Source organism: Ambystoma mexicanum, chromosome 6p, assembly GCF_040938575.1.
Source record: "Ambystoma mexicanum isolate Mex_15411 chromosome 6p, UKY_AmexF1_1, whole genome shotgun sequence".
Taxonomy (NCBI): Eukaryota; Metazoa; Chordata; class Amphibia; order Caudata; family Ambystomatidae; genus Ambystoma; species Ambystoma mexicanum.
Window position 1 is genome coordinate 1,488,700,493 of NC_090935.1, and position 15,107 is coordinate 1,488,715,599.

Here is a 15,107-nt window from a genome sequence, read left to right on the forward strand (position 1 = left end):
TGAGATCCATGTTTTCCAGTTCATGATCAAGAAGTCCATCGCAGAGAGAAATGTCCCTACTTTTTCCCTTCATCCAGGTATTTATGTATAGGTATGTGTTGATTCATTTATGATCTTGACCACACATCCTTTAAGTGCTTTTTTAATGTTTTTTTAATAGTACTATTTTAAATGGTCTACATAGTTTTAATAAACTAAATGTGGACATTGCAATGAAATCAAATAGAAAGAAGAACAAGTTACTTACCCCATGTAATGTTCTTTCGACTGGATGTTCCTCCCACGTATTCCTCATCTTTAGACATCTTTCCTTCCAGCTTTAGCTGCTTTGGGAAAATAAATTTCGGCAGAGGGTGTTGTGCGTTGATGCGGTCGACTCAATGTCCGTCAAGAGCCTCTGTATCGAGGTTGACATCATCAATATGACCCGGCACGAAAAATCCAGTATACATTTTCTTCTATGGCCTATGCAACTGCCATTTCAGATGCAAAAAAAACTTTATGTGCGAATAAAATGGAAACTGCATTATGTCAACCTAAGACACTATTTTCAGTGGTTAAATCTCTCTCCTCACTGAAAAACTTTACACCCTGTGTTGAATCAATTCAAATGCTATGTGATTCTCTTTCTGAGTTTTTCATCAGGAAGATCGAGATTATCCGCGCTGATATATTAGTCAGCTCTGTATCAGCTACTGCTGTACCTATTGTTGGTAATGTTCCCTCTGATCTGGCGACGGACACTGCTCAATTAGGTTGGTCTTCTGTTCCTCTTTTGTTCTGAGGAGTCAGTGCTGAATGCCATCCAGCTAATTAAATCTAGCGCTTCTTCTGATGTGGTGCCGCTGAGAGTTTTGAAGGAAATCTCGCCCAATTTGGTGGGGGTAATTACGGAAGCCGTTAATGCCTCCTGTCAATTGGGCTATATCCCACCTGAGCTTAAGGCCTCTATGGTCATTCCCCTTTTAAAGAAACCTTTTTTAGACCCCTCTTCTCCGTCTATTTTCTGTCCCATTTCCCTTCTTCCTGCTCTTACGAAGCTCTTGGAATCACTGGTGTCTCCTCTTCTGTCTTTCTTTCTTGAGTCTTCTGACCATCTTGACCCAGCTCAGTCAGGCTTTCGGCCTAGGAGCACTGAGAGTGTGCTTGTCTCTGTCCAGGGCCACCTGGCCAGGCTGGTGGATGCGGGGGAGTCTCTGATATTATTAGATCTTTCAGTGGCTTTTGTGACAATGTACCATCCTACCCTGCTCACCCGCCTGGCCCAGGTCGGTATATCTGGTCAGGTACTAGCCTGGTTTTCATCTTTCCTGGCTGACAGATCACAATCTCTTTTGTTGTCTCCTTTTTCCTCTTCTCCGTGTCATCTTAGCTGTGGCATCCCTCAGGGTTCTGCTCTGTCCCCCATTCTCTTCAACATTTACATCTGTGCCTTGTTGTGTCTCATCTGCTCCCTCAGCGTCAGGTGCTATTTTTATGCCGACGACACCCAGCTCCTGATTCGTTTATATCTTGACCGGGCTGAGGTGTCATCGGGTCTACATCGGTGCCTGACGGCCGTATGGGGTGCATGGGCCTAAACTGGCTGATGTTGAATGGGGACAAAACAGAGGTCTTGGTGGTGGGTTCCCCACCTGATCCCTCAACGTGGATTGCCTCTTTTTGGCCCCTCACCCTGGGTTTTCTCCCAGATCCCACAACAAAGGTAAAAAATGTAGGGGTGTTTATGACGGCCACCCTGTCTATGGACGCCCAGGTATCGGCGGTATGCCAGACCGGGTTTTTCCATCTAAAAATCCTCAAAAAGGTGCTTCATTTAATATCATCAGCCTTGCGCCCACCGGTTGTGGCCTCAATGGTGCTAAGCCTGGTAGATTACTGTAACTCTCTTTTTTTTGCGCACCCTAAGGGCCTGATTTGCCAGATTCAACATTATCCGAACCTTGAAGCACTTGTAGCCACTAGCTCTCCTTATGGGGCCCATATTTCCCCTGTGCTGCGCCGGTTACATTTGCTCCCGGTGGCCTGGCGCATTGAATTTAAGGCACTATGCATTGTGCACCGGGCCCTGTATGATCAGACAGCTGAATGTTTGCGTGTTAAATTTATATGCTATGTTCCAAAGCGCACTCTGACTTGCTATGCATTCCTTCCTTCCACCATGCCCCACCGTGCCCAGATTGGGGGAAGCGCTTTTTCCATCGCCGCAGCCCAGTTGTGGAATAAACTCCCTATGAGAATAAAAAAAAAAAAAAATATTCCAAATATCTGGCCTTCAGAAAAGTTCTTAAAACGTACTATTCTGATCTTAGCTTTGATGGCTCTGTGTCTCCTACTATGTTTTCACCGCCTCTCTTCAGCACCATGATGCCTTCGGGTGCCCGTGCACGTTATAAGAATTCAAATTAATCAATCAATCAATCACTGGTACATATAGCAAGCACAGCGCACGTTAGCTTGAGTTCCTTTTTTAAAACCTTTTGCCTACAGAATTACTGGCATTAATGTGTCCAAGACAATATCAGACATTGAAAGAGCGTAAAGTGTAATGCACGGAAATTCTACCACAGAGTAGGTTGGTAGGGGCGATTAGGAATACATGGGAGGTACATCCAGTCAAAAGAACATTTATTTATTTATTTAAATTTGATTGATTTATTTGCTTTTTTAAAGCGCTCACACAGCCCGGGGGCATCGAGGCGCTGTTACAGGAATATGTCTTAGTTGTGTATTTATAACGCGCTTAGTACCAAGAGGTTTCTAAGCGTGGACCCAGGAATCGAACCTGTGTTGCTTCATGTCGTCTTGTTTCCAAGGCAAGCATGTAACATTACCAGGGGTAAGCAGCTTGTTCTTCGAATGGATTGTTTCCTCCCACGTATTCCTCATCCTTAGATAGACTCCCAAAGCAGTGTCAGTTTTGGAGGAGGGAGTATGAATTTTCTGATTTACTTTCAAGATTTGTCATGGACAAAATGTAAGATGTCCTTTCCAAATCCTCCTTCCTGACCTGAAGATCAATCCAGACAGTAATATGTTGTGAATGTGTCAACAGTAGACCAGGTGGCTGCTGCTCAAATGTCATTTGTCGGCACGACTTTTTGCAAATCAGAAGACGTTGCCATGGCCCTTGTGGAATGGGCCCTCAGGCCTTCTGAGGGATCTTTCCCCTGCAAGCTTGTGGCATCCCGTAATGCCTAGAATTATCCATCTAGACAGTGTTTGTTTTCTGACTGCTAGTCCCAATTTGTGACAGTGAAACCTATAAAAAGTTTGTCATCTTGACGTATTTTAGCAATTAGTGAAATGTAAAAGATAAGTGCCCTTCTTGGATCTAGCCTGTGCAGCCTTTTCACTTCCTTGCCAGGATGCAGAGGTGGATAAAATGCTGGTAACATAATTTTCTGAGATATGTGAATATCAGACACAATTTTCCGAAGAAAAGTTGGCATAACTCTGAGAACAACCCTGTCCTTGTAGAAGGTTGTAAATGGTGGTTTACTAGATAAGGCCTATAACTCATTCACCCTGCGGGCTGATGTTAACACGACTAATAAAATGGTTTTAAAAGTCAGCAGCCTCAGTGGACACGAATAGAGCAGCTCAAATGGAGCGCACATACAACATTTTAATACAAGATTCAGATCCCAAATAGGAACTTGAAATGGTGAAGCAGAGAACATATTAGTGAGCCCTTTTAGAAATGGTATGACCAATGGCATCTTGAAATATGACACCTCTTCCGATGTGTGCTTGAAGATCGAAAAGTACCCGTTGATAGTTCCAATCTGGAGCCCCAGATTTCCCAAGTGTAACAAGAAAGACAACACCATAGGTTTATTGCACTGAAAAGGGTCCACACCCTTTTCCCTGTACCAGCTGCAGAATTTGTTCCAACCGCAGCGGTAAAAGGATTTTGTTTTGGCCTTCTGGCCGAAAGCTAAATCTCCATAATGTCATCCGGGGGGTCCCAATCCTTATATATCAACTTCTCAGAAACCATTCATGAAGATTGAGTGTCTTGACCTCTGGATGGAGAACCCAACGTTCCTCTCATGAAAGAAGGCCCTCTCTTTGTGGAAGATGCATTGGAGGGCAGATGGACATGTCCAGAAGGTCCGGGTACCACGTCCTGCTGGCCCAATCTGGAGCAATCAGGATCATGGAGCAGAAAGTTTGCACTTCTGGTTAACACTGATCATGGACAGATCTACTTTAGTGGTTCCCCAAAGGAGCTAACATCTCTTGAAGGACTTCCTGAGCTAGCACCCACTCATGGGAGACTGTGCTCTCCCTGCTCAGGAGCGTCCGCCGCTGTGTTCTCTCTATGGTTAGATGAACTGATGATAGAGCGATTACTTCTTGAATTGCCCAGAACCAGAGCTACATTGCCTCTCTATACAGTGGTTGTGAACCTACACCTCCTCTCTTGTTGAGGTAGTACATGGCCACTGTATTGTCCATCATTATCAGGACTTTATGCAGGATGCCATGAGGCCGAGCAACCTTAAAAAGTTGATGGCCGGAAGACGCTGGGCACTCTGGAATTTGGTGATCATCTACAGAATGTGTTGAGCCCTCACCTTGGGTGGCGTAGCTTTTCCCAAGGATGAATCCAGGACTGTTCCGATCAACTGAAGTCTTTTAGATGGTATCATGTGGGACTTCTTGTAATTGAGGGAAAATCTCAGTCTGTGGAGAGAGTGATACGTTACACTGAGGTGTACCAGGGCCTGTTCTGGAGAACACGCCTTGATCAGCCAATCGTCCCGGTAGGGGTAGACATGAATCCCCCATCTCCCGAGACTTACTGCCACCACTGCCACCAACTTGGTGAAAAACCTCAGGGCGGAGATCAGCCCGAATGGCAGAACTCGAAACAGATAATGAGAACCGCCAACGGCGAACCTCTGGTACTTTCTGTGCTTGTGATGGCTAGTCACACGAAAGTAAGCATCCTGTAAGTCCAATAACAACATCCAATCCTGGAGCTGGAGAGCCTAAGGGTCTGAGAAAAGATACCATTTGGAACTTGTCCTTCCTGAAGAACTTGTTAAGGCATCTCAAGTCCAAAATGGATCTCAAACCTCCGTCCTTCTTTGGGATTAGGAAATAGGGAGAATACCACCCTTTGTTTATCTCCGTCACAGGTACTTGTTCTATAGCACATTTCTCCAGCAGGCTCAAGATTTCCTGCAGAAAAACCGGACCCGAAAATTTCAATTAGTGGCTCCCCATTGTATGATCACAAGGCCATCTTAAAAAGGGGAGGCAGCAACCATGGGCTACTGTTTACAAATCCCATGCATCTGAAGTAAAACCCTGCCATTATTTTGCAGCTGTTGTGAGAGTTTGCCTCCCACTGGATCTTGTGGGCTAAGGTATCAGAGAGGTTTTGAGACAGCTGAAGTAGCGGCTGAGCGGAAAGTAGCCTTTGCTTGGGTGCCACCAGCGAGCCAAAAGTTAAATAAAAGCCAGGGGTCAGTGGACAGGGGGTGACCCTTAGAGTTTCTCTTCTGCAAATAATAAAATATAGATGGGATCAGGCACATGGGTGCATGATGGGATCAGCAAAGAAAAAACATGAGAGGAATGAGGAGCATCAATAAACAGAGAGTAGACCAAGGATGAGGTGTGAGGTAGTACACAGGGTTAGAAGATGATAGTGATTGGAGGAAAGCTGTAATTAAGGCAATAGGTAAGTGACAGGTCTCACCTGTGATTGAACCCTTGAGAAAAAAAACGTTAGCCTCCGATTAGTTGGTAAAATTTAAGAACTCTGGCTGTGCAGAATAGTAGCTCCCGAAGAAGACAAGCAGCAGGTTGATGTTGTAGGCAAGGTAGGACACCAGTAACTGCTGGGGCAGAGGAAGAAAACAGGGGAGACAGGCTGGAGGCAGAGCGCAGAAGGGAATCAGAAGACCGACATGGACTTTCATGACAAAGCACGAGTGAAAGAGGGTCATTCTGCGAGGAGAAGGACAAAACGTCTAAGGGTCATTGGAGTGATCTAATGCAAACAGGGCGGCATCTCCCATCTTGCAATATCTTTTGGTGTTTGTACGTCTTAAGATGGCATGGATCTGCAAGCCAGCTATTTTAATGTGGAAAACCTTACAGACCACCCTCCTGGAAGGTATGTTTGGACCCACTGTGCACCCATGGCTGTGCAATGCTCCCTGACTGTGTTGGGGGAGCAGCCTTCTCTTCATGGCATTGTGAGTGCTAGGATGATCTAGCCCACAAATACCAGCGATGTGAAGGGGCGGAGTTATGACACAATACCATTAGGAAAACTATATTTCTGCAATGACCCATCATTATCCCCAGGTCAAGACCCCCATCTCTCCTTTAATTTTAACATAGTTTACCTTAGAGACACTGGGGCAAAGTTTAAAACAGTACTGCTTTCCCAATTTCATCAACATAGTATAGTAGACCTATTGTTTTCACATAGGGGGCACCTAGGAGTCAACACTAAAATGTATACAATATTTCGAAAGCTCTGTGTTTAAAGGGCTAAGCAAGCAATTCAGATTAATTTGCAAATGCAAAGACTCTGTTCTTGAAAGAGAAGACTGGCAGCTATAGAGTGATTCCCTGGGGGTCCATGTTACTGACACTAGAAACTATGCAGACATTATTGTACAGTTTGAATATATGCTAGGATGACATCAACATCCCCTGTGCCATGGTACTGGATTCAATAAACTTGGTGGAATCCAAAAAGGGCTGGTGCCCACATCATCTATAAAAAAAATTCAAATATTGTGACTACACCGGCAAAGCCAAGGGTGATGCATGCATCCCAGTAGCCCCCGCGATGCAGGGAGGATAAATTATTCTGAGCCCCTGCTCAGGCAATTGTCTTTGCATGTACACGTTTCTTCTCGCGATCTGAAACACTTGTGTACGAGCGCGATAGAAATAAAATATCAATCAAAAAGCAATCTCAAGTGCCCCACACTACATTTTTAGGGAGCAATTGTCTTTTTGTATACTATACTGACAATTATGGATTTTGAAGATAACGTCTTGTATTGTTATACATTTTAGAAAAAAACACTCAATATCTTCTCACACAGAAAATAAACTGACAGACAGAACACAAGTTATCAGAAAAAATGCATGAAATCAAAATATCACTTATCGGTTTTAGGCAACAAACACTGTGTCGAAGTCAAAACATTCATAATTGAGAATTTACTAAATACTTACTTTGCTCTACTTTCATCTTGAATTTTTAATACTTTTGCCCGTAAGTTAGCTCTCTCCTGTTTAGTACCCTGTAAAAAAGAAATTATAATAAAAGTTGAGTATGCATTCGGAAACATGCAATGCTAAAACGAGACTAAAGATACATGGACCTCATCCTAAATTGGGCGGAGCGATAACAATGCGGCAGTAATGCTTTTACCGCTGCATTACCGCTCCGCCCAACTATGAGTTGGGTGGTAAGTCAGCCAGCTTTACCTCTTGCTTTAAGCTGGAGGTAAATTTGGTGTCATTCCACCGATTTGCTGTGCTATTACCATGGCGTAAATTGCGCAGCAGTAATAATACACAAAATGTCCCATTGATTCCAATGGACCCAATGGGAATGGGGACTTACCGCCCCCTTGCAACTCAGGATCCGGCGCAAATTGCGCCTGACTGAGTGAGGTAACGCTATTAGTGTTGGCCGGTAACCCGCCACATTTACTGCCGGGATATCGTCCAATTTATGATGAAGCCCACAGTCCCAATCTATGATGTAAAAATATTACACTAGAAAAAATAAAACTATAGCATACATTGCAAAAGTTGATTTGTTACAGGGACTATTTCTAACATGTTCTCTACAACATGGCCCTCAGGGATATCTCGTCACAGGCATCCATCAAGATCTAATAATGCAGCAGAGGTCAAGCTTATAGAAACTGTCCATGAAAAGAGAAGCTTTTCTAAAGCAGCCTTAAGGTATGCTCCTTAATGAGGATCATAGCACCCAAAGACTCATCTGAACATACTGCATATTAGCACATGGAGATCGTTATTGACCTTCTCTCAGCCAACCAGAGTGTTCAGAGCGCAGTGGTATTCACTACATTCTGAACAGTCTGACTTCAAAAGCAGACAGGAAAACAATAGTGCAATTTCCAGGCAAGATGTCTTTCAATAAAAAACATCCTCTCCAAGCGGACCTGTTTCTTCACTGAAACATCATATTTAACATGTCCAAGCATAGGGAAATGCTTTCAATTTCTCATAGAGAAACTAGTTAATGTTGCACGCATGCTCTTGTTAAATCCGCTCCAATTTAAGAAAGTTTGCTATTGAAATGCTTAATTTATGAAGACAACCTGGTTACTAAAATACTAGAAAATATAACCACATTTCAATTATTGAGTTTTTTTATGAGGGAGTATGATTCTAATTTCAACATTATGACTCTACATTTCAACAGTTAGACTCATCATTTCAGCACACACATTTTAGCAAGGGTTTGACCTTCAACTGGGGCACAGGGTGTGAAACTCATTGCTGGACTCAAGACTGTGAGTCTCAGGCAGAATTAAATAGAGGCCAATGCACAGAGCACATGATTGAAATTGCACTTTGCTTCATGATGATATTTCAGTGAAGTGAACTGCACTAAATATAATACTAAACTATGTCTAACATGCTAATTAACCCAACCCTTTTAAAATGTAACAGATTCCCATAATAACATTTAGTGCAAATTAGCTCATGAAATAAGCTGGATGCAGACTGATGCAAATGCATAATGCTCTGAAAATGAGAAGAAAAATAAAATAGACTTTAGACATGCAGGCTGGATTTGCACTGTATGGTAAGCTGAAAAATGTGGAGTTCCGTTCTGCTAAAACATAGCTTTGTTTTGGAGCAGGAAGCACAAGAGAAAAATGAAACATGTTTCTCTTCAGCAATGCAGTGAGCACAATAAGGAAGGCACAGAGAAAAATTGTGTGATGTGAGTAGGTCTGGACAGGGGGAGGTGCTTGTAATTGAAAGGGGATGTCATAGAAAAGGGTTTGGAGGCAGAGTAGAGGGGCACTACTCTTCTGGCACTGACTGACGAAGGAGCAGAGGGCTGACTGGGCAGATGGAGTCCGGTGCCTGCAAGCTGACTGTCTGCTGGGCTAAGACTGAATAAAGCTGTCTCTCCTGGGTTGATGATCTTTTGAAAAACTGCAGTCTCAAGAATCCTTATCTGGGTGTCCCTGTGCAAGGCAGGCAGAAAGGTTGAGGGAGATTTCAGAGCACAGCTGAGTCAGGAATATCGCTGGCAGATTTGGGTAAATATGAGGTTAACTGAGGTGCTGGTGATGTGAAAGATACTAGATAGCCCAGATTAAGTAGTTCACTTCATTTTAGGTGCTGTATTAGAGATTCTAATTTCAATTTGCATGTACTACTGCGTTTGCTGGTTTTTTTAAGTGTATTTTTCCTGTCAAGTTTCACGAAGCCGAGGTCAATTGATAGGGGTTTGCACAGATAAAGCGCTGAAGGCTATTGCAAGAAGAAATGTACTTGCACTGTGAAGTACAATGTGGGCATACGTGCCACTCTGTGGAACTTGCATAATTCTATTTTATGATAAATAACACATTCAAAAAGTAATCTAGTCTCATTATATTTATTTTGCATTCATGATCTTTTATTTGACATGCTTAGGGAGATGCAGATGTGCAGAAAGAAATATCTCAAAGCAAAGTAGCCGCAGTGAGCTGTTTATCTAGAGAGATTGAATAAGTGTGCACTATTTCAATTGCATGCTTTACATTTGTTGAAACTCAGCCAAACGGGCGAAGTGTGGTATTGTACATAAGGGTTCACAGGTGAGCATGAGACATCTATTCAAGGTGTGTTAAGTCCAGTTTTTGTTGTTAGTGACTCTGGTAAAGATAATTATTAGGCAGTATTCTGAAATCAGTCTCACCACTATAAAAAATACGACAGCAAGTTTACCACAAATAATACTATAGCAAATATACCACAATAAAATACAACTAAGTAATAGAAATAATCACAAAATATATCTTACAGATTTGGTGTGTTGGCCATTGGGAAACTTTTAAACAAATACTGGGTGTGTCAAATTATATCGAGGCAAAGCTTTATGCTGATGCAGTTTGGTCCTCATAAAATGTGACAATATGGAATGACAGAATTATCACAGAGGTAGAACTGGAGGCATTCGAAAACTTTTTTTGAGGAAGCAAGCATTGTGCAGGTGTGCCTCCTTAGGTTATTCCGAGCATCAGACCACAAGGAGAACAACTGGATCATCAGACTGTGCGCAAAACTATGGTTCCTGCTCCACAGATCAATAAAGATGCAAGGGAATGACAGTGGAGTTATTAGCAAGTTACAATGCAGCTTGGACAATGAATGTGATCAGGTGCAGCAATTGAAAGCGGAATTAAAGCAGAGGGAGCTAGACACAGAATTACAAGCTAAATGCAGCAATCTGGTTGCTCAATTGGCTCGGAGAGAGAAACTATTTAATGAGCGTGAGCAGGAGCAAGAATTAACCCACCTAAAAGCAATTTTAGATGAAATGGGACAAGATAAAGATGTTGCTATTTTGGAAATACAAGCCCTTAGAGAAGATGGCTGGGAGATAGAGAATTCCATGCTATGGAACAGGAGCTATTTCAATTACTGGAAGACATGACAAAAAGGCCAAAGAGCTTAATAAGTATCAGACACAAATCAATGAATTGCAAACAATAACCAATAAGGTCAGGGAGGAGAACCTAGAACAGCAAATATTTAATCTCAAATCTCAGGAAAGGCGACAAGACACTACATGCAATGGAACTGAACTCAATCACAGCTATGGCCAAGGAAACAATGTACCAATAGGTGTCCCTGTTGCCAGACCTGGTTATAACCCAAGGGTGGGGTCTGATTCACCTGCAATATTCACACACATTCTTGCTCAAAAGCGAACAGGAATGAGTGACAAAATGGCACACACAGAATGCACCTGCATGTAGTATGAAAATTATGAAATCCAACAAGACTTTAATTAAACTATTCAAAAAGGGAGACAACCATTCACAATATATTCAAAGCCCTCAAAATACCTAGGGAACAATATAAACAGTACTTTCACCTAACCCTAGATTCAGCATCTGCTAGTGTCATTTGTTGTCTTAATGAACAGGAAAATATGTCATGGGTGGACTTTGAGAAAGAGGTTAGACATCAATTCTCACCTTATGAGTCTATACAGGATGCCAAAAAAGCAGCTTTTAGCATGACCGCAAAGCCTGGTATGTCCCCTCACCAATACCTTCAAAGTTTGAAAAGAACATGTTCACACTTTGATGTGGCCTTTACCCAGACCTCTGTAGAATTCAAGAATGCATACTTTTATGGACTACAAAAAGAAATAGTATCCCACTTAATTCGTGAATTTGACAGGGAAAAATCGCTAGAATGGATACTAGAACAGGGGACCAAACTGTATGGAGTGATATTTGGTCAGAGAGAGGAGGGGCCTAAGAATAAGGCGACAAAACCAAAGTCTAAATAACCCATACCAGCGATTTTGGAGGTAAAATCTGTAAAGATGCCACTACAATCAGCCCAAACTCAGGCAAGGAACAATACGACATCTAGTCAAAGGGGCATGCCTCCACAGATCCCAGCAATAGGGATTGTTACATAAGCCCTAGATATTAGAGTAATTCTCAGAGAGTGGGATTTCGCCATCATATGCCAGGCCTAAATAACAATCAAAATCAAATGTACAATGGCCCAATCCGGACACTAGAGGCCCAGAGAAGATTTGACCCTAATACAATGGTATATGGCCACCAACAAAAAAAACAAGATAAGCGGATAAACTCATTGAAAATGGAAAGCAGCATAGGGGACAATCCCCAGCAAATGAAAGACACAATATTAATTATGTCCCTGCCCAATATAACCAATCACCACCATCAGTTGACCATGGTCAAGGGATGGTCACTCCTGTGTCATATGAATTCAGAGGTAACGCAAACAGTAATCAATCTTCTGATAAATACCAGAACAGGCCTAATCAGGGTGAGTTTAACCATTATCGGCCCAAGCCACAAAGAGAGGAATCCAGAGACATGGTGTGGTTGCAATGTTTAGAAGCCCATGTCAAAATGTTGTCTGAACAGATAGCAAAGTTATGTGCAGTCAAAAAGCTACAGTCAGGTGAAGGTGCCAAAGGCCATAGGAGTAATCATGTGCGTTCTGACAACAAGTGACAAGCTAATCACCTCTGCACTGATGAAAACACAGATGCCTATAAATCACCTTTGAATAACGGTTCTGAATTGCTTACTGATTTTAAAACAAGAATACAAATGAAAAAAAAATGAGACAGGGAATTTCAACACACACAAAAAAGGAGTGTGGTTCAATTTAGAGTTGAACCAGACTATTCAAGTGTGTGAAAAGTAAGAAAAAGAGAGGGAAAACATCAAAGAACAGAGAAGCAGATTTAAAAGAGCATCCAATGTGAAAATAAACCACAAAATGAAGAGTTAGGATCAACAGATAGATTATCCTTACTTGATAGTCAGAATACTGTTGATACCCATACAGAGGAAGCAGTAGCTCAAAAGGTGGGTGCAGGTCAGTCACCTAAGGAGTATTTTGAACCACAGATATTCCACGGGACAGAAATGGCAGCCTCCATGCAAAACAAAGATAAGTGTCATGCGCCAGAAGTTGACAGGCTGTCACATGACACTTCTGAAAATACTCAGTCAAAAGGTTGCAGTGTAGAAATAAAGGGTCGAGGACCCAGACAATGAGAAAAGTACAATGAGAAATTGGGGTGTGAACACTAGTGGTCCCAAGTCAGAGGGGCAGTCTGTGGCTACACTCCAAATGGGTTCTGAGCCAGGGAGAATAGACAAAGACATTCGAAATGAAGTGGGCAAAAAGGAGGTTAAACTGTCATTTCATATGCTCATTTGCCTAGCAAAGGGCAAAAAAGAGCTAAGAAAAGTAAGTCCTGAAATCAGTAAAAATGCATACTTTTTATGTGTATTAGAAGAGGTTGAAGATAGGTTCTATGCTCCTATTACTACTAGACTACACTAGACTACACTAGAGGCCCAGAGTAGATTTGACCCTAATACAATGGTATATGGCCATCAACAAAAAAAACAAGATATGTGGATAAACTCATTGAAAATTGAAAGCTGCATAGGGGACAATCCCCAGCAAATGAAAGACACAATATTAATTATGTCCCTGCCCAATATAACCAATCACCACCATCAATTGACCATGGTCAAGGGATGGTCACTCCTGTGTCACATGAATTCAGAGGCAACGCAAACAGTAATCAATCTTCTGATAAATACCAGAACAGGCCTAATCAGGGTGAGTTTAACATTATCGGCCCAGGCCACAAAGAGAGGAATCCAGAGACATAGAGTGGTTGCAATGCTTAGAGGCCCATGTCAAAATGTTGTCTGAACAGATAGGAAAGTTATGTGCAGTCAAAAAGCTACAGTCAGGTGAAGGTGCCAAAGGCCATAGGAGTGATCTTGTGCGTTCTGACAACAAGTGACATGCTAATCACCTCTGCACTGATGAAAACACAGATGCCTATAAATCACCTTTGAATAACGGTTCTGAATTGCTTACTGGTTTTAAAACAACAATACAAACAAATAAAAGCGAGACAGGGAATTTCAACACACACAAAAAAGGAGTGTGGTTCAATTTAGAGTTGAACCAGACTATTCAAGTGTGTGAAAATTAAGAACAAGAGAGGGAAAATGAACAAGAAAACCTCAAAGAACAGAGAAGCAGATTTAAAAGAGCACCCAATGTGAAAATAAACCACAAAATGAAGAGTTAGGATCAACAGATAGATTATCCTTACTTGATAGTCAGAATACTGTTGATACCCTTACAGAGGAAGCAGTAGCTCAAAAGGAGGGTGCAGGTCAGTCACCTGAGGAGTATTTTGAACCACAGATATTCCAAGGGACAGAAATGGCAGCCTCCATGCAAAACACAGACAAGTGTCTTGCGCCAGAAGTTGACAGGCTGTCACATGACACTTGTGAAAATACTCAGTAAAAAGGTTGCAGTGTAGAAATAAAGGGTCGAGGACCCAGACAATGAGAAGAGTACAATGAGAAATTGGGGTGTGAACACTAGTGGTCCCAAGTCAGAGGGGCAGTCTGTGGCTACACTCCAAATGAGTTCTGAGCCAGGGAGAATAGACAAAGACATTTGAAATGAAGTGGGCAAAAAGGAGGTTAAACTGTCATTTCATATGCTCATTTGCCTAGCAAAGGGCAAAAAAGAGCTAAGAAAAGTAAGTCCTGAAATCAGCAAAAATTCATACATACTTTTTATGTGTACTAGAAGAGGTTGAAGATAGGTACTATGCTCCTATTACTATTGAAGAACAACATAATGCATTTCCAATGATTGATATAGGTGCCCAAGCAACAATAATGTCAAAATAACTAGTGCAAAGTATCAATGAGGAGAGATCCCCACAAAACCATATAAAGGTATGGCAAAATGAAGGCCCTGTGCACAATTTCAATGGGGATGAGATACCTATCGACAGTGTCACTGAGGTTGATAGGGAAGCATCAGATGAGACAGGAAGTGTTGATCACATCCATTAATGAAATACCCTTCCTCATAGGGACAAATTGCCTGAAGAGGTTGTCTCCCCTCATTCATGGAATAAATGTAGTATTGTGGTCCTTAGCTTAAAAGCCATTGCGACCCAAGAAAATAATGACCCAAAGTAACAGTGTAAAGGAATGCCACACTGTTGCTAAACCAGAAAGCGCAGAGGAAGTATATCTTCAGAATGGCTGTGTACCCAGCATCACTGTTATTCTCATGTGTCAGGAAGAAATGCTAGGAGAAAAAGAGAAGCGGTCTTTGAAGATTTATCTGGACCCCTAAGAAAAAATGGCAAACAGAAATAGATGAAAACACGCTGCGTTTTTATCTAAATGAAGAAAAACGTAAACCGAATGTCACTCCAGAGGTAAATAAAGAAAAACACATTTCAACCCATACACATGCGAAAGGAGCAGCCATGGATTCCTATCCATGTGAATGGGCAT

The 15,107-nt window shown here is 42.1% G+C and overlaps 1 protein-coding gene across 1 annotated transcript in view; it reads right to left on the reverse strand.

Annotated features, from left to right (window-relative positions):
- Positions 1-15,107, reverse strand: part of LOC138511076 (trichohyalin-like) — a 3,831,204-nt gene that overhangs the window by 506,064 nt on the left and 3,310,033 nt on the right. The window contains exon 31 of the mRNA XM_069626576.1: positions 7,219-7,286. Within this exon, the coding sequence (XP_069482677.1) occupies positions 7,219-7,286 (68 nt within the window). The remainder of the gene's footprint in view (positions 1-7,218; positions 7,287-15,107) is intronic.